The sequence below is a fragment of the Lucilia sericata genome, unplaced genomic scaffold, assembly GCF_015586225.1.
Source record: "Lucilia sericata isolate MDLA Ls3-8-SP2 unplaced genomic scaffold, ASM1558622v1 Contig000277F_arrow, whole genome shotgun sequence".
In the NCBI taxonomy this organism is placed as follows: Eukaryota; Metazoa; Arthropoda; class Insecta; order Diptera; family Calliphoridae; genus Lucilia; species Lucilia sericata.
This window is the reverse complement of record NW_023994302.1, coordinates 357368-378264: the sequence shown is the minus strand read 5'-3', so window position 1 is coordinate 378264 and position 20897 is coordinate 357368. Positions and strand designations below refer to the sequence as shown.

The window sequence follows — 20897 nt, the reverse complement described above, 5'->3', positions numbered from 1 at the left end:
TAACGCTTGATATGAACGATTATTGTTAATTTCAAAGCAGCCAAATGCAGTCAAAATACACCCTACACCACACTAATGGGAACGGTATTTTGTTTACGTCTTAAAGTTTGTAACATCTGCGTCGATGTAATGATGTAATCCGCCCATAAATTAGCCTATTGAACTTTTTTGTAAGCGGTACATGCTATACAAGAATAGGGTATTTATAAAATTCGACTCAACAAATTTTATATATACGAAATTTTGACTATATATTGTTATAATGAGTAGTACATTCATTAATTAAGCAAACATCAATCTCTTGAATATAACTTCTACATTAAAAAATACTAAATAACTTATTGCTACTTACTCGCAATGTGGTAGGGTATGATGTATTCGGATACATTTTGTACTTTCATATTTTTGTTATTTTATGTAAACAAAAATAAAAATACTCATACAATTATATTAAATTCACACAGAACCTGTACATGTGAGAGAGTAATATTTCTTATTCTCAGTTTCAGTTCTATTTATTTTTCTATGGTCAAAAGTTTTGTATTGAAATATTTTTAAAATATAAAATTATTAACGTGAACTTTTTATTGGTCGTTACATTTTGTTAACTAATGATTATGTTCAACGAAAAAAAATCGGTGAAGTAAAATTCAGAATATCACATAACGATAATTATTGTTAACTTACGAATTTTTTCTATTTAAAGACAAAATTTTGTAGTTAAAAAATTACCGAATTGCGGTACAGAGGTTGTCTCGGATTTTTGCTCATATCTCCCTTATTTATCTACGGATTTAGCTGTTTTTAAATAGGAAACTTTTCGAAAGCAAGTCTGATATAATTATTGATGTTTTGGGTTCCGAAGACATACAGACGGACATGGCTTAATCGACTCCACTATCTATAAGGATTCAGAATATCATGATAACACGGATTATACAATCAATGATGATACGGACAGAACCGTAATTTGCTCAAACTTTAATTTTGAATTGTTAGGTAAATGTATTTACAACATTTGTCCAAAAATTCCATTCATGTATCGCCATTGCCTAAGATAAAACAAATATTAAACTTATTACAATTTTAAATTTAATATACGTACTTACAGGCTGCATGCAACTGAACCTAAATAGTTATTTACTACCCAGCAAAAAATATTCTGGATTTGGAAGCAATAAATATGATTACTGCATCTTCTACTGCTACATTTATTGCATCCTAAAATTATTGCCTTACAAAAATGATTTTGGAAGGCATACATTCAGCTATTCGTGTAGGTGGTGAATTACTTAGAAAAAATCAGCGCTTCTTGTTAGACAATCACTGGATCTGTAAGATCTCGTCAGCTTTAAAATCTGTAATTCAGTTTTGATATTTTCTAATATTGATATTTATAAAACATTTCCATAACAATTAATTATTTTTCTTCTAATTTTTTTTTAATTATAAATAGGTATACCAATTTATAAAATTTACACTATTAATGAATTTTAAAGAATTGTTAAATTAAAGTAGCAAGTTATATAAAACTCAAATTTAATTGTGCTAAAAATTTATTACATATGTATGGTATTACATATAAATATCAGTTTTTATAAATTTAGAAACTTTTTCAGAATACATAAAACAACAACAATACTACATACATATTTCTAACGGTAAAATCCACAATAGAATAAAAAACATATCAGAGAACATTTTATAAGAACTGTGTTGAGAGAGAAATAATTTGCTAATATTTTCTACGTAATTCTCTTTTTTAGTATTTGTTTTTACTGCTTCGTGTAAGCACTAACAGAAGGCGTAATAATTTTTTGGTACCAGAAATAAATAAATATTGTAAATAATTGTAAAAATAGTGCTTTTCCGTAGATCACACTGCTGCGCAGAAGCACTAAAGTAAGGCAAAAATTATAATAATGATTTCTCGATTATACACGACGGATAATTCAACTAAAACGAAGATTAAGATGATGCAATATTTATTAAAATTACATTTAGTTCTGATGTGTCGTTCTTTAAATCAAGTGAGTAAGCGCATAAAAGTGATAGTGTTAAAATAAAAAAGTATAACGGTTTAAAAACATACATACGCATTTGCACACAGTCATATAAAAGTGAGTTTATGTATAAAAATTTAATAATTTATTAAAAAAAAAAATATGGTAGGTCGAAGTCAAATCAACAAATTAATAAAAAAAGAGAAAAACAAAAATGCATTAGCTCTACTTAGAGCATCTTCCATGGGAAGAACTGATGGTAATGAGTTCGAATCACGTTCAAATATTGAAGACTTTTCTCTGCAAGAAATTAGGGATAATAGTGATACGGATGTAAAGGAATTAAAGGATGAATTAAAAGAATGGTATTTAAAATACAGACCCTCATATGAATGCACTACATCTTTATTAAAAATATTAAATAAAAGGCATTCTGAAATACCTTTAAGTGTTATCAGTTTATCTGGAAAACAACAGCCTGTTTCTAAACGGACTGTAGCTCCCGGTACCTATTTTCATATAGGGATTAAAAATAATCTGAATAAAATAATTGATGTTATAAAAGACGAAAATGTCAATAAATTAGTTTTTGGACATTGGAATCGACGGTCTGCCCGTATTTAAAAGCAAGGATAGGGGTTTATGACCAATATATTAGGCCGCATTGTAAATTTACCAATGGTAAACGTTTTTTTGATAGGAAGTTATGTTGGCGAAAAAAAACCATTAGATATTGATTTATACTTACATGACTTTGTTTATGAAATTAAAGATATAAAAGAAAATGGGTTTCTAGTCGAAGAACGTAAATTGGACATAATTATCCGTGCATTTTTTGTGACACGCCAGCCCGCTCTTATGTGTGTGGGATAAGAGGTCACAATGCCTTAAATGGTTGCAGTAAATGTGACCAGAAAGGAATAAGTATCTCAAATGTGACAACTTTTAGTAAATTTGTGGGTAAATTACGTACTGATACCGATTTTAAATACAGACGTGATCAAGATTTTCACCAACCAAAATTTTTAAATATGCAAATGTCGCTAGAAAGTCTAGACATAAAAATGATAACTCAATTTCCCATTGATATCATGCATTTGATAGATTTAGGAGTAATGAAAAGAATGCTTTTAAGACTGCTAACATCTAAGACAAACGAACGCCTATCAGCTCAAACTAAACAATCAATGTCATCATTAATGATATCTCTATATCCATTTATACCACGCGAGTTTGCTAGGAAGCCTCGTTCTTTTGAAGAAATAAGAAAGTGGAAAGCTGTCGAATTTCGACAATTTGTACTTTATACTGGGCTCATTGTAATTAAAAAATTTACAAGTGAAAACTTTTTCAAACACTTTTTGCTTTTATCGTGTGCTTATCGCATTTTAATTCGAAATAATATTAGACAAAGTGAAATACATCAGGCTCATGAAATTCTAAAACAATTTGTGGAACAATTTCCAAATTATTATGGAGAAACAAGCATTACCCATAATGTGCATAATCTTCTACACCTAAAAGAGGTTGCACTAGAATATGGAAATCTTTCAAATATAACAGCATATCCATTTGAAAATGCTATGACCTCTTTAAAAAGATCAATTAAAAAGTCTCAACACATTGAGCAACAAATGTTTAATGTTTTTTCCAAAATACCATTGGCAAAAAATACGGTCGAAAACGGAATCAAACGTGGTAAAATGGGAAACGTAATATTTTACAAATCAGAAAATTTGTATTTTAATATAAAATTTCAAGATAGTTTTTGCTTAATTTCTGATAATACACCTGTCAAAATTACAGCTTTTCTAGAAAATGATATGTTTAAAGCCCATGTTTTTATTAACACTGAAGATATGTTTTCAGAACCCATACGATCGAAGGATCTTGGCATATTCGTTGTTAATTTAAATGTATATAGAGAAGAAACATTTAAACTTCAAGAAATAAGCGGCAAATTAATATGTTTGCCATATGAAAGTAGCCATTTATTTATTTCATTTTGTCATTGCTCTTAATGATTATATTAAGTTGGTCCATCCAAACATTTGTTTGGGCTTTATTAATAAATAATAATAAATAAATAAATAACAATAAATAAAAAACAGTAATTAGATATTTTACATTTTTAGAATATTTTTTTACAAAATGGGACGCTCTAGACCTGTGAAGGAATCTTCTACTAAAACAAATCCATCAACAACCATTGAGACTGCATCAAAATTGGAAAAACTCCAAAAAAGTATAGAAGAACTTCAAAAAGGTATAAACTTGTTAAGTAAAACTATAAAAAAAAAACCCTTAAATTATAAATGTATTTTAACATAATTAGTAAACAGCGACATGGCTAAAGAAATTAAGGAATTAAAAGAAACATTTTGTGGACAAAACAAAATAATTGTAGATCTATTGTCTGAAATGCATGTCTTAATAAAATCAAATTTAACCTCCACTGCAGTGGCCACAAGATATTTGGACAAATTTCCTCTTAAATCTAAATCGGAAATGGACGATATAGAACTAGAAATTTCTGATGAAAATATGGAAGCTATGGTAATAAAACTACACTAATATTTATTAATACACCTAAATTTTTATTATTCCTTATATTTTATTTCAGACTCACACAATTAAAAAAATAGTGGGAAGAAATGGTATTAAGAAAATGCTAACAGCCATTTTTGATAAACATCTGCTACTAGAATTTAACGTTGATGGAAGACAAAATAAAAAAAGACTCTTAGACTACCCAAAACTTATAAATTTAATTTACAGTAAGTTAATTTAATAAATTTATAATTTTATTTATTTCATACTTGTTTTTATTTTTTTTTCAGAATGTGTCTATAAAGACGAAATGTTGACAAAAAAGGCCTTTTATGATGAAATAAGAAAAGGCATTCGCTTGGCAAAAAATAGACGTTACAAAGAAGCATCCTTTAAAAAAACTTAGCAGCTTAGATTAAATGACATTCAAAGTAATTCTTCTAATGATGAAAATAGTTTAAATTATTTAAATACAAAGGAAAATGAATTATCTTTAATGGATTTTTAACTATTTTTTTTCTTAAATTTCATTAATTTTCTTTTTTGGAATAATTTATTTTTTACTCTTATTGCTGAACGAAATATTTTTTTATAATTAATTTTTTATTCTTATTCATTTTTTAAAACACTTGTTCTTTTTTCAATTTCCAATAATTTGTAAATTTTGTTATTATTGAACAGACCAAATATTTTGTAAAAATATTTATACTTATAAAATATTATTATACTTTACATTTTTAAAAACTCTTAATTATTAGAATGAAAAATTTACAATAAACTTTTATGTCGGTATTATTTTATATCCTTTATAAAACATGAATAATCAATAATATTTAGTTATTAGTGTGAAATTAATCAATATAATATGTTTTGTAAATGATCTCTTTTTTAGTTCTTATTCATAAAAATTACATGTTGATAAAAATAAAATTATTTCTATACATAAACTTTTATCAGTTCTTTTTTTTGGGGTGGTGGGGGTGTTGGTAGAGGAAATGGCTTAATAAAGCATTACTAGAATGCCTTCTTTAATACATATTAAAGAAGGCGTGAAAGTATCCCTTTTTTAAGGCATGAATTACCAACATAGTGGATGCTGTGTAAAAGGCAACTGGATCGTGCTTCCGCGAGCACCTGATATAATCAATTCCGAAATGCACAATTATTTGTATATATTTAATTCGATGAAATCAGGTTAATTTAAAAGCTGTGAAATATGCTTATTTTGGATTCCTTATGCAGAGCCTTTACGCGAGGAATCCAATATAAAAATCATGTAATCTTTCATGCGAAGTGGTAGCAGTATACAAGTGCTCTCTGCCTTACAAACCTGCTTCCGAGGGAGCACCATTTTTTGCTGGGTATTTATCCTCTTATTTGAAATTTATTTTACTGTCGTGTCCAAGTTTGTCTTTTCGTATATTTGAATTTGCGGGCAATATTTTGATTTCTAACAAGTTAGAGTGCTATATTCGGCTGAGTCGAATCTTAAATACCCTCCACCAGCCACTTTTAATTGATCAAATATTTGTGGAAATAAGTTTTCTCATATTTTAATAGAAAAACCCCACTATTTAAATAGCTTAAATCTGTTACAATTGCAAGATTTATTGAAAATTACCAACACTATTTTCTTTTAAATTTTTAAAGCGCCCTAAAATATGCTTTAGCGATATTTAATAATTTTCATGTATGCGTGTGTGTGAAAGATTTAAGGAAATTAAAATATATTGTTACATATACACAAATTGTTTATACCAAACAAATTTTACTGAAGATAATGCAACTAGTTAAATACGTTTAAAGTAGTTTTCGGGAAGGGACATAGTATGGGAGCTATGACCAATTATAAACCGTAAAAACTATATTAAGTGGACCAATCGAAAAAAACATTTAATGGCTGTTTCATAATATCGAAACAACATTTTCTTTCTTATATGCCATTTACACCAACCAAAAACTAGTAGTTTTTGGCTTTATTTGGTTTTTGTTTGAAAAACTACTTAATATGCCGTTTAGACCAAATCAAAAACCAGTTGGGTTTTGAAAAACTAAATTTCAAAAACTAATACGTTTATACCAACGGTTTTTGATTTTGTTTACCAATACATACACACCAGAAAATCATCTTTGCCACAAAATCCACATTTTTTATTTTGGAAACCACTCTAATAATATTTTTTAGTGAAATTTTCATTAAATTAATATTTTTTTTAACAAAATTTTTTTAAATTTTTGAATTATTAAAATATTTTGTTTTTTTTTTTCTGTTTGACATTTTCTTTTATTTATTTCATTTAAAAGCTCAGTTCGAGAAACCAGTGCTGGAAATTTATTTTTTACTTATTCTTATTGGGTTTTGATTGAGTTTTTATCAAAAACCAGTTGAAAGTAGTTTTTAATTTGTATGGAAAATCCAAAGAAATTTTAGTAGTTTTTCAAACAAAAACCAAATAAAGCCAAATATTTCTAGTTTTTGTTTGGTGTAAACGGCATATAAAACTCTTTGGTTTTTCCATACAAATTAAAACTAGTTTTTTTATAAAAACCCAATAAAAATAACTAAAAACAAAACTTCCAGCTCTGAATAAGCTTTTAAAAAGCTTTTATAAAGAAAATGTCAGAATGAAAAAAAATAAATATTTTAAAATATTTAAAATTTACTGAAATTTTGTTAAAACCAATAATAAAGTTATATTAATTTTATTAAAAAACCGGTATTTAAATAATTTCTAAAATAAAATAAAGATAACATTAATTTGTATATGTATAGGTAAGTTAACGTCAGAAATAATCAAAAACTCTCGGTATAAACGTATTGGTTTTTAAAATTTTGTTTTTCGAAAACCAACTAGTTTTTGATTAGGTGTAAATGGCATATTATAAATATATTAAAAACAAAAACAAAATTTTGAATTTATTTGTTGTTTTCAATATAATGTTTTTTCGCATTTAGAGAAACCGTCCTTTATAGCAACATTTCTGTATATAAAAGCAACATTTTTATAAATATGTATCTTTATTTAGCAACGAGTTATCTGCGTTTAAGTGATTTTCGGGAAGGGGCTTTCCTTGTATGGTAACTATGACCAAATATGGACCCATCGTGAAAAAAATATAAAATAACATTTCGGTATACAAAGGTAATATGTGTACCAAATTTTGACTGGATATCATCATTTGATAATGAGATATGTATGTTTAAATGATTTTATGAAGGGGACATTGTATTGGAGCTATGACCAATTATGAACCGATTCAGAAATTTTTTTCTCTGGATGATTTCTACTGATATAAAACTTTAACTTGCAAAATTTTTTGAAGATTTCGACATTCGAACGTACATATGTATGGGAGGTATATGCAATTGTGGACCGATGCCGCCATTTTTCAACAGGAATAAAGCTCATGTATAGAAACAAATATGTAATGATTTTCATGGAGTTATATTGCACAGTTTTTGTGAAAATTACGTTAGAATATTTGAAAATCTTATTTTTTTCGGAGTTTTTCAAATTTTGATTCATAACTTTTTCCGATGTAAACCGATTTTGCTCAGTTTCAATACCAAACTGCCTAGGATAATAATAAATATTTTGGATGAATTTCGTTAATTTTTGTTCCTTCATGTTAACGTGAGAATGTTTAATACAGACAGGCGGATGGACAGACGGATATGGCTAGATCGACTCAGAATTTCATAAGATCTAAGAATATATATACTTTGTCTCAGATGAATATTTCTGGGTGTTACACACGGAATGACAAAGTTTTATATACCCTCTATCACCACTGATGGTGGTGGAGGGTATAATAATTTCTAATATGGGGTCAAGCTCTAAAAATTACTTTTTATATACTTATGCTTATTCCGTAAATCAATAGGTTAAAAAAAGAAGTAAAATTCCAATCCATAGTGAAATTATTTCCATAATTTCATTCTTGGGAAAAGTAAAACGACATTTTTCGGTTAATTTTGAACTTATTTGTAATTATTGGCATTTCTTAAAGTTTTTTTATGAATATATTTACTAAATATTATCTTATAATTTTTAACTCATAAAAGGAACTTTTAATTATTTGACGTATTAATCTGTAAAAGGCAAACAAAATCGATATCAATATGAATAAAACTCAATATATTTTTGTATATGTAATGAAAAATTCATGTACATGTAACGCATGATCGATAACAGACCTTAAAAGTCAACAATGAACTACGACATCAGAAGTACTAAACGAGGCTGAGTATAAATCGACTTAAGAATAATGGATGTTTGGAACTGGCAATAAAAAGCCGGAAGAATAATTGAACTCATAGAACGTTGTATCGCTATAAGATGATAACGTAATTATCTTACTCAAACGAAAATGTGTTTGGAATGACTGCAAAAAATTATTTGGTCAATATACATACATATGTAAGTAAAACCTTTCAGATAATTTAAAAAAAAAATTGTTTTTCAAGTGAGTTCTTGCATAATTATGTATGTTTTACAAACTTAAAAATTGGTTTACATTTTTACAATATCTCTAAATGTCAAAAAATATTGACAGCAAAATTGTTCAGTTGCAGTGATCATGTTCGCGTTAATTTGTATGAGGTGGCAGTAAAATGGTGCATAATTTGGTGAAACTTTTAATACCATTTTCTTGCAACCAAATGATGTTTTTCGTTTGCAAATGTTATCCTTAGTTTACAACTCAAAAGTAAGTTTCTATCATGGCCTCACACCAATTATGCACATGTCATGTCAGACATGAACCAAATATAATTGGAATTTGCCTTGCAGTGGCTGTCGATCGCACAGTTGCCCCAATTGTTGTCAATCAGCCCGCATGGCGGATGTGCGTTTTATACTTGAGTTGCTTTGCCGGTACAATTAGGAACGTTTCGTGTTTCATTTTTCGCTCATCGCATGTACATTCATACATACATACGTACATATCAAATAATACATGAGGAACAAAAAACAAAATAAATACATACATCTAGAAACAGAATACAAAAAATGTTAAAACAAGAAGTGCTTTATAGAAAATGAAGAATGTATAACGAATAAAGTAAACATAAAAAATATATTCATGATGTCTCATGGACAGAGTGATCGCGGAACCCTTCAAATAACCCATGTATACATTTTTACATCATATAGAGCTCATTTGCGGTAAGCGCACAACTACATATGTACATAAATATGTATGTATTTATGTACATAAGAGGTAACCAGAGGAATGCGATACCTCTTCCTGTCTCAAAAAACACATCTTTGTGTGATTAAAGAAAAAATAAAATATTTATAATAACTAATAGCAAAGAACAATGAAGTAAAAATCTCAGCTTTTAAAATCTGTGAAAGTTATTGATGTATTAAGGAACTTTTATAAATATTTAATAAAATAATGTGGACAGTAATCTATTTATATATTGTGTGTTTTTTATACCCTACAACACTTTAGTGGGGAGGGTATATTGGATTTGTGCTGATGTTTGTAACACATAAAAATATTCGTTCTGTGCGCAAGGTCGCAATTTTTAATATAATTTGATGAAATTTGGTACACACACTTTATTTGGCCCAAGGACGAAGCCTAAAATGGTTAACATCGGTCCATTATTTCAACTAGCTCCCATACAATAGAACACCCCGAAAAGGGCCTTTGAGCTCATATCTATCTATGTTAAATATACCTACATCTCGATGGAAAGCAGCACAAATAAGTTTTATACGAGCCTTGATGACCTTGCCAAATTTCATAAAAATCGGGCCTGATTTGACCCTAGCTCTCATACAAAGTCCCCTTCAGAAAATGACTTGAATGTCCAAAATTCACATATAAACACTAATATCGCGATGAAATCCAGCACAAATAAATATTATATAAACTATTTTTCAGAAAATTTGTTTTTCGTCCTTAAATTGCTTAAATGTTTCGGAAACAAGGTTGTATTGAAGATAAATACTTTATTATGAAAAATAAATCACATTTAATATTCATAACTGGTGTAGGGTATCATATGGTCGGCCACGCCCGACTATACTTTCTTACTTTTTTTAAACTTAGGTTAGTTATTTTGGTGGCTCCTCTAAACCAATGTTGCCCAAAATCACGATTCCCTATCACGCGAGATAGGGCAAGAAATTTCTGCTGACGTTGCGTTGACTCACCTACACTATAAGCTTACTTGTGCATTTTTATACCCACCATCAAAAAAGATGGGGGGTATATTGATTTTGTCATTCCGTTTGTAACACATAGAAATATTGGTCATAGACCCACAAAAGTATATATGTTCTGGGTCCTCATTAAATTCTAAGAAGATCTAGCCATGTCTGTCCGTCTGTCCGTCCGTCTGTCTGTCTGTCTGTTGAAAGCACGATAGAGTCCGAATGGAAAGAGCTAGAGGGTTGAAATTTCACATAAATATTTCCTATAGGTAAGGTTTGTTTGGTATTGAAAATGGGCAATATCGGTCCACGTTTTCGGATAGCTCCCATACAAGTGGCCCCTCGAAAAGCAGCTTTAACAGCCATAACTTGTTTAAAAATACGAATATAGCGATGAAATTCGATATAAGTAAGTTTCTTATGATCCAAAATCAATATGCGAAATTTTATGAGGATCGGTCCATAATTGACCCTACTCCCCATATAAGGTCCCCTTCAGAAAATGACTTTAACGCTCATTACTGGCTTAAAAATACTAGTATATAGATGAAATTCGACATAAGTAAGTTTCATACGAGTCAAAATCTATCTAAAAAATTTTATGAGGATCGGTCCATGATTGACCCTACCCCGCATATAAGGTCCCCTTCAGAAAATGACTGCAACGCTCATTAATGGTTTAAAAATACGAGTGTAGCGATGAAATTCGACACAAATAAATTTAATACGAACCAAATTCTATCTACCAAATTTTATGAGGATCGACCCATAATTGACCCTACCCCCCTATACATGGTCCCCTTCAGAAAATTACTTTAACGCTTATAACTGGCCTAAATATACGAGTATATAGATGAAATTCGACATAAGTAAGTTTCATTCGAGTCAAACCAGGTTTGATGGTGGGTATATAAGATTCGGCATAGCCGAATATAACACTCTTACTTGTCTTATTTGAGCATGTGTTAGTTGATTATCTCTCAACTTGCAAAACAAAATCAACTCAGTTGCTGATCAGCATTTGTCGAAGTAAGATCTGTACGCAACTTTTTTAAAATCCACACAGAAATACAACAACAAAATTTTGAGAAAGCCGAATTTATGTAGATGAATGAGGGAGCACAGCTGATAGTTTTTTATATATGAACTTTAATGTACGCTGTCTGTCAAAATCCGTAATATCAATTTGACAGTTAGAATATATTTTTTAGTTTTGCCAGTCATTTTATTAGTACAGTTTTATTTTGGGTAATTTTGTTCTATGCTGCTTTACCAATCGAATTATTAATGTGTACAGTATGTGTATGGGCAGCACTGCTCTAAACACATGTACAATACATGAAGACAGACAGACAACAACATAAGACAACATACATACAACATAACAACAGACATAATACATACCAGACATACATCACGACAGACAGAAGACATACATACAGACATACAGACCGACATACAACATACATACATACAGAACACATACAACAGACATACATACAGACATACAACATACAACATACACGACATACACATACAGACATACATAATACATACAGCAGCATACAACACATACATACATACAGACAGCATACAACATACCACATCATACATAAGACAGACAGACATACAGACATACCATACATACATAAACAGACAGACAGAACATACATACACATACACATAACATACACAACATAAGACATACACATACATACATACAACATACATCATACAACAGACAGACATACAACATACATACCATAAACATACATACATCATACATACATACAAACATACATCACATACACAACATACATACATACATACATACATACATACATACAACATACCTACATACAACATACTACACACATACATACATACATACATACATACATACATACATACATACATAACATACATACATACATACATCATACATCATACATACATACATACACATACATACATACATACATACACATACATACATACATACATACATACTACATACATACATACATACATACATACATACATACATACATACATACATACATACATACATACATACATACATACTACATCATACATACTACATACATACATACATACATACATACATACATACATACATACATACATACATACATACATACATACATACATACATACATACATATACATAAAATATACATATTTATGTCGAATTTTATCCCGGTATCTTTTGTGTCATGACATATGTGCGTTTAAGTAATTTTTGAAAGTGGACAGTGTGAATTATTTAATTAGTTATGAACATTTAGGTTATTTTCAGAAGTGGAACTTATATAAAACGACATAGGCCCATAATTAAAGCTACAGCAGTAACTACAAATTCTCTCATATTTCTATTTATTTCTACGACTCCAAAAAATGTCTATTTGTATGGAAAAAAGCGCTATGCCCCAGTTCTGTTTCATCACTAATATGTAACAGAATGAATTGTAGTTCAAATCAATAAGCATCAAATTCTATATAAAAAACTGACAAAACTAAAATAAGTTACATGTACTCAATTTTGCACCAAACAACAAATTTTGTGAAAAATTGAATTTTAATATATTTTTCAAAATCCGTTATTGCTTTCATATATTTTTACACAGTTTGACATATTTTCTACCAACACTACATCAATAAGGAATTATGTTTAGAACATTATTCTTTACTATTTGTGTTTATTTTGGATCGCAGTGAAATTACTTCTTCCCCAGGATAGGCGTTATTTATGCATAGTCAAAAGATGAATCAGAAATATATAGAGAAGATACATACGTGTTGAGATCTGGACACTATTTCGGAAGGAAATTTTAGTTGCTGAGCAATTTTTTGCACTTTTTAAGGGCGGCTTTAATTCGCCATCCTGCTAAAAAATAACTTCTTAGATAGAATTGGCGCTCTTATCTAAAAAATCGGGATGATAAATCTATAAAATCAGAATGAAGGTTGTTCAAATTACGCAGATAATCTTCTTACATCATTATTTTCCCGATTCTTTTAAAATTGGTAACATCGTCCTATGTAGAGAATTTAAAGGCAGCATCTTAGGGAAACACGGTAATGGCTTGGGGTTGCTTTATACGGTGCCTCCTTGGGCCAATGCAAAGAATCATTGAAATTATGGAAAAAGAAGACCATTTGTATATTTTTCAGATTTATCATTCCAATCTTGTAGTCCCAACATCAAGATTTTTTATTTAATAGAGGCAATCCTGCAGAAAAAGTAATTTTTCAATGGGATGACAACTAGAGTTTGGGAATTCCCGGACTTTTCAATTTCCCGGGAAACGGAAATGAAAAAACTTAATTTTTAACTATATTAACAACATTTTTTAACAAAAACAGACTACTTTTTTAAATTTAGCGATATCTAAAATATTTTCTCTTTTGAGAACAAATCAAACCATTTTTTTAATTTTGCCAAGCTCTTGATATCTCCAACGCCGTTTCAGTAGCAACTCCGTTAGGTATTATAAAGAACAGTATCCTCACATTCTTTCTTCAGAATGCTGAAGATAGATGGAAGTCATTGTGGTCATACGCGGTTGATAGCAGTAATAACAAGACACTGAGTGCTAGGCAGATATGCAAGTCGGCTTGGGCTATCCTGCAATGAGTACTGTCGCAGTTGCAGGGAAAAGGAAGAAACTGTCTTCCATCTTCTCTGCGAATGTCCTGATCAAGCTCTAGAGAAACTGTTTTTTGGTTTGCATACCATAGGACTACTAAAGAGATCATATACTCCATAGGCAGAAGAATAGGTAAGTATTAAATTAATAAGATTCATTCATACTTCTTAGTATTAATAAAATATAAAAAAATATCAACTATTCCGTTATTTTGTGGAAAAATGTCCAGCTACTGAGATAACTCAAACGCTTTCCACAGACGTTGGCTTCAGAAATTCATTCATTTCAAAATGTTTGCTTCTATTTGTACTTGCTTCGAGTTAAGCTTTTACATAGATTGATAGTTTTTAATTAAGGATTTTTTCATTTCCTTCTGCACCAGTAATGATGTTTTGTAATTTGATAATTTATAAAATCGCTATTTTTTCAAAATATGTTAAAAATACGTTTACTTAAAATTTCCAGTTTTCCCGGGAATGATTAAAAAAATTTCCCGGGAAATCCCGACAAACTTTTCCTGAGATATCCCGGGAATTCCCGGACGGTATTTCCCGAACCCTAAACTCTAATGACAGCCCAATATAGGTATAAGCCATAAATCGTAAGGAAAGGTGTTTCTGATTAAATTTCTTACTAATGCAGTTAGCACTTAATGTCCCGAGCTCAATCCTGTTGTGAATTTATGGTCAATCGTGATGAGGCGGATGACACAATGCTGATTAGCTCCAGTCAATTTGGACGAACTTTGGGAATGGAAGAAGGGAGCATTTTAAATTAAGTTAATGAAAAATTTATTTCCGTAACAAAACTCTTATTAAAATAATAAAAATTGAATTATTTCGTTTTTGTGAGGTTTAAAATTGATTACATGCGAACTATTTTCGTTTCGTCTAATTTTTCTTAGAATTCGCTGCTTTTTGTTTTGAATTGTAATTAATAACATTATACTTTATTCCAAACTGCAAACTGGACAACAACAAATGAAGGTCCCGAAATACATATATACTTTGTTGGTTTTCAGATGAATATAAAAATCTAATCAATTAGTATGAATTTGTGAATTTTTGCCATGAGACTAATTATGAAATCTATTGAAACTCTCTGTGAATTACTTAATTCAGTGCATTTTTTCAATACTTTATTGGTATTTGTGCTAAAAAAATTCATAACAATTCATAAAATTCATGTACATATTCTTCACTAACACTTTTATCATGCAATTCCCATTCAACAAAAATGTTGTCTGGCAGATCCTCCAGGAATTTTCAATTTCTAGGCAATATTAAGAAAAATAATAAAAAAATTCAAATGTGAACCGATTTTATTTTAAATATAATCAGTAGCAGCTACAAGGATTCCAAATTATTGTACCAGAAAGGAAAAAAATTGCAATGAAAGGTGCGAAAAATCGAAAAAAAAAAATTTAAAAAGTCTGCTGAGAAGGAATATTTTTTTAAACCAGGGGGTAACCACTACATTTTCAATTACAATTACATTTGAAGTAATTGTAATTGGAAAAACTTCAATTACAAGTAATTGTAATTGACCTTGTAATTAATTACATTGTGTAATCATTACGCCCAATGCCTGTTTAAACCTGATAATTTATATAATCTTTTTTACGGTCCCGATTTACTATGTCTAAAAATACAAAATTCACATGATCAAAAATGGTTAATTCTTTAGTTTTTACCAGAGACGTAACGGTTATAAGAAAAATGACGAAAAGGTCTCATTTAACAATTAACAGTGATGGATTTAGAATAAGTGTTATTATAAGATTTATTTAATTATATTTTTTTGGTTATGAATAACAATTATCGCAACCACAAAATTGGTTATATTTTTTCAAATATCTTTGGCAAATTAAATAAAACGTCAATTTTTACAACAAATGTCTATTAATTTTATAAATAAAATAATATTTAGATTAATTTGCTTTGCAATTCCATTCATATTTATATGGACCAATAAATAAATTTAAAAAATATTGGTTTTCTATAACCAAAACAGGTTATATTCGGCTGAGCCGAATCTTAAATACCCTTCACCAGCTACTTTTATATTAATACTTTTTAATTGATCAAATATATTCATGTTTTAAATAGAAAAACCCCAAGATTTAAACAGCTTAAATCTGTTACAATTCCAAGATTTATTGAACATTACAAACCCCATTTTCATTAATGTTTTTATAGCGCCCTAAGATACGCTTAGGTAGGTAGGTTGATAGGAGGATGTATACTACATCAAATCCGAAGAAATACACCTAGGCCACTATCGGGCCTGTTGTGCGCTTCTTATCATGAAAAAAAGGGGAACTGAATGAATTATTTTTCAGTGTTCATAAACTCAGTTTCCTAAGTCCGTAATTCCTAAGAATCTTCCAATCAGTCAGGAATGTTATTTCCGGAATAACATCACTTCCTAGATACTTGGATCTAACTTCGACGAATGCCTGGCAGTGGCAAAAGAAGTGCTCCAGAGTTTCACTGTCCTCTCCACATGCTCTACATTCGACGGAATCCGCACGTCCAATTTTGCATAGATGTGCTCGTAATCCTGTGTGTCCACTCAGAATACGTACCATCATACTAACTTCAGACTTGCTCATTTTGAGGAGATTTTTCGTCTTGCTCTCATCAGGGTCACCCCAATTTAGAGCCATCCGTGTAACAACGGATTCCTACTGGTATATGCTCTAATGTTCCGCTTGACCAAGACATTCTATCTGGGATCAGCGTTTCAAAGTTCTAGACATAATCTGTGTCCGGTATACGATCAGGCACATCCAATGATTGTGTATAACCTTCCAATGTGATCAGTATACATTGATGACGGGTCCTTTAACCGCTTTTGGCCAGTTCGCCTAAGGTAAAGAGCCGTTCGGCTGTAAGCGCCGCCTTATATCTTAAATATGTTTCATTGGGTGGAATATCTAGCAACGTTTCCAGAGCCTTGGTTAAAGTAGAATAAAGTAAGAATAAGCTAGAATTGGTCTAATTACACTTTTATAAAGCCAATTTGTCATAGTAGGACTAAGACCCCATTTCATGCCTATAGTTCTCCTACATATCGCCCAGCACCGATGTGCCTTACTGATCCTATCCTCTATGTGATGTCTCCATTTTTATTTCCGGTCGAAGATTACACCTAAGTACTTAACGTTGTCTGTCACTGGTATCTTCTTGGCCAGGAAGCAAGGTTCAGTATACGTAGAAATTTTTGTCTTTCTTGTGAAAAAAACAGAAGAAGATACGCTTAACGATATTTAATAATGTGAATGTATGCATGTGTGTGAAAGATTTAAGGATTTTCAAAATACATATATATAATTTTGTTCTACACAAATTGATAATGCAACTAGTTAAATGCGGTTTTAGGGGCAGGACCTAGTATGGGAGATATGTCCAATTATAGACCGATCGTAAAAATTTCTTTAAGCAAAATTCCTGTACATAAAAGCTATATTTCAGTCAAATTTTGTATCTATATCGTAATTTAGTAATAAGTAATGTGTGTTCAAGTGATTTTTTGAAGGAAACCTTGCATGGGACCGACCGCACCCATGTTATGGACCGATCGTGAAAAAAATCTTGAAATACAATTTTTGTATACCAAACTAATATTTGTGCCAAATTTTGTATCAATAGCTTTATTTGGTAATGAGCAGGGCAACTAAAAATATGCAATATCATATTTTTTGCTACGCGTCGTGTGGAGACGTGAGTTAGCTATTTATCCATTTCAGAAAATTTAATGAATTTTGGCATCGGTTTGTTAGAGCATATTTTTGCATATTTTGTTCTTTACAGCATATTTTTGCATTCTACAGCATATTTCCGCATATTTTACTCATAATCGCATATTTTTATTGCATATTTTGTTTTTTTCATCTAATTTTTTCATATTTTTTAAAATTTTTTAATAAAAATTCAAAATTAATAAATATAAAATGTTTATACCCTACACCACTTTAGTGGGGAGGGTATATTGGGTTTGTGCTGATGTTTGTAACGCACAATAATATTGGTCCTATACCCACCTTAAAGTATACCAATCGGCTCAGAATCATTTTCTGAGTCTGATTATTATACATATTGTCAAAATTCATATAAAAATAATAATTTCTTTCAAAAATTTGTTACTTATATTGTCAAAATCCATAGAAAAACAAATTTCTCATCCAAGTGCAGTAACCTCATAAAAACATATATTTTAAGCCGGTCGAACGATTTTTTATTTGCATTTCGATCTTTGTTGCATTTGAACAATATTTTTAGACACAGAAAGGCGTAAAAAGAGTTTTCAGCCGCAAAACTCTTATCTAATCGAATTAAAAAACAAAGTATTTGTTTGTAAGAACATAAATTCAGTAAGTACAGTCCATTAAAAACTTGCATCTGAATTCAATTGCAATTTTCTGCTTAGAACAAAATCACCATGAAAATTTCAAATCATGCAGTTATGAGTGCATTTCTAATTGCATTGGTTTTGCTTATATGCGAGGCAGAGGCACACCTAAAATATCGTAAAAGCTTTATTAATCCATATCCAAGATTTGAAGCTTTCCACGATAGTGGAAATCCTGATGAGCCATTGTTTCTTACCCCTTTTATCAATGACCCAAAAGTAAAACGTGAGGATATACAAGCAAAAGCTAAAGTCGTGGGCAACCAATATCATGGTGTAGAAAGTTATGCGCGTTTTTTAACGGTCGATCCTAAATTTAATTCTAATCTTTTTTTCTGGTACTTTCCGGCTGAGCAAGAACCTAGTTATGCACTTGTAGTTTTGTGGATACAGGGTGGTCCTGGTGCATCCTACTTATTTGGACTTTGTACAGAGAATGGACCATTTGAATTCGATGTTCATGGAAAATTCCAAAAAAGAAACTACACCTGGAGTAAAACTCATAATCTTATATTCATTGACAATCCAGTGGGTACAGGATTTTCTTTTACCGATAGCGATGATGGTTATGCCCGTAATGAAAAAGATGAAGGCCATAATCTGCACGAAGCCATCCAACAACTGTATGAATTGTTCGAGTGGAGTGATGTGTACGGTTTTTGGATCACTGGTGAATCATATGTCGGCAAATATGTTCCAGCCTTGGCCTATCATATCCACAAAGTGCAAAGTTCTGTTGACACCAGAGTAAAGATACCCCTTAAGGGTATGGCCATTGGAAATGGACTTTCAGATCCTATACATCAGTTGAAATATGGAGACTATTTATATCAATTGGGTTTAATTGATGAGCACGGTTTAAAACAATTCCACGATGCCGAGGTATAGGGCGTAAAATGCATTGAAAATCACGATATGGATTGTGCCTTTGACATTTTCGATAATCTCTTAAACGGCGATCTCGTGAATGGTTCATTGTTTACAAATCTAACTGGCTACAATTACTATTATAATTACTTGCACACTAAGGGAGATGATTATGGTAAAATCATGGCTGATTTTCGGCAATCCTCTTTGACACGTCGTTCAATTCATGTTGGTAATCTTACATTCCATGATTTAGATACTGAAAATAAAGTAGAAATCTCCTTAAAGCGAGATGTCATGGATACCGTAGCACCTTGGATTGCAGAACTATTAGAAACTTATATTGTTTGTATTTATAACGGCCAATTAGATATAATTGTTGCTTACCCCTTGTCTTGTAAACTTTGTAATCAAACTACAGGTCGCAATTTTGAAGATACATGGTACATGATGTTTTATGGTATCGTAGACGAAGCCTATTAAAAATGGTTAACATCGGTCCAACATCGGTAATCAAACTACAGGTCGCAATTTTGGAGATAATTCAATGAAATTTGGCAAATGATCGTTTATGGTACCGTAGACGAAGCCTGCTGAAAATGGTTTACATCGGTCCATTATTTCACCTAGCCCCCATACAACTGAACCCGCCGAATAGGGTTTTTAAGTTCATAATTATGTTTAATATACTTATATCTCGACAAAAAACTGCAAAAACCAAGTTGTATACAAGACTTGATGACCCTCACGAATTCCATAATAATAGGTTCTCATATGACCCTAGCACATATGAAAAGCCTCCATCAAAATTTCACTTAAATGTCCACAATTTTATTCAACAATAAACGGCTTAATTATGTATATCTAAGGCAAGGTACAAAGCAACTTAAATGCTTTATTATGGCAACTAAATCACATTAAATAAAAGTTTAAATAAAATGTTTTTATTTCTAGCGATCCTAAATGTTTAAACCCATTCGTTTTAATTAAATTCCTTCTGATTGATAAAATTTTGTTTGTCAATTTTTTTGACCCATTCACTTTGAAAAAAATTGAAATAAAGCTTTATTTTATAATTCAATAACATTTGTATACCCTACACCATTATAGTGGGGAGGGTATTATGCGTTTGTGCTGATGTTTGTAAAATCCAAAAATCGACTCAGAATCACTTTCCCCCGAATGGGGCCCTCGAGCTCATAATTATGTTGAATGTTTCAGGA

At 30.5% G+C, this 20897-nt stretch overlaps 1 protein-coding gene and 1 pseudogene across 1 annotated transcript; both read left to right on the top strand.

The window, feature by feature from the left end:
- The first annotated feature begins 1870 nt into the window (after positions 1-1870).
- On the top strand, positions 1871-4959 carry LOC119603152. The gene is made up of 5 exons (XM_037955092.1): positions 1871-2030; positions 4139-4269; positions 4411-4559; positions 4627-4780; positions 4844-4959. Exons 2-5 carry the CDS (start codon positions 4155-4157, stop codon positions 4957-4959), a joined length of 534 nt encoding a protein of 177 aa, XP_037811020.1. The 5' UTR covers positions 1871-2030; positions 4139-4154.
- A 13878-nt stretch (positions 4960-18837) lies between these two features.
- Positions 18838-20637, top strand: LOC119603151 (annotated as a pseudogene).
- The last annotated feature ends 260 nt before the right edge of the window (positions 20638-20897 follow it).

Coding starts and splice junctions, on each gene's coding strand:
- LOC119603152 (XM_037955092.1), top strand. CDS start 4,155: ATGGGACGCTCTAGACCTGTGAAGGAATCTTCTACTAAAACAAATCCA. Junction 4,560..4,626: donor ATGAAAATATGGAAGCTATG/GTAATAAAACTA, acceptor ATTTTATTTCAG/ACTCACACAATTAAAAAAAT. Junction 4,781..4,843: donor ACTTATAAATTTAATTTACA/GTAAGTTAATTT, acceptor TTTTTTTTTCAG/AATGTGTCTATAAAGACGAA.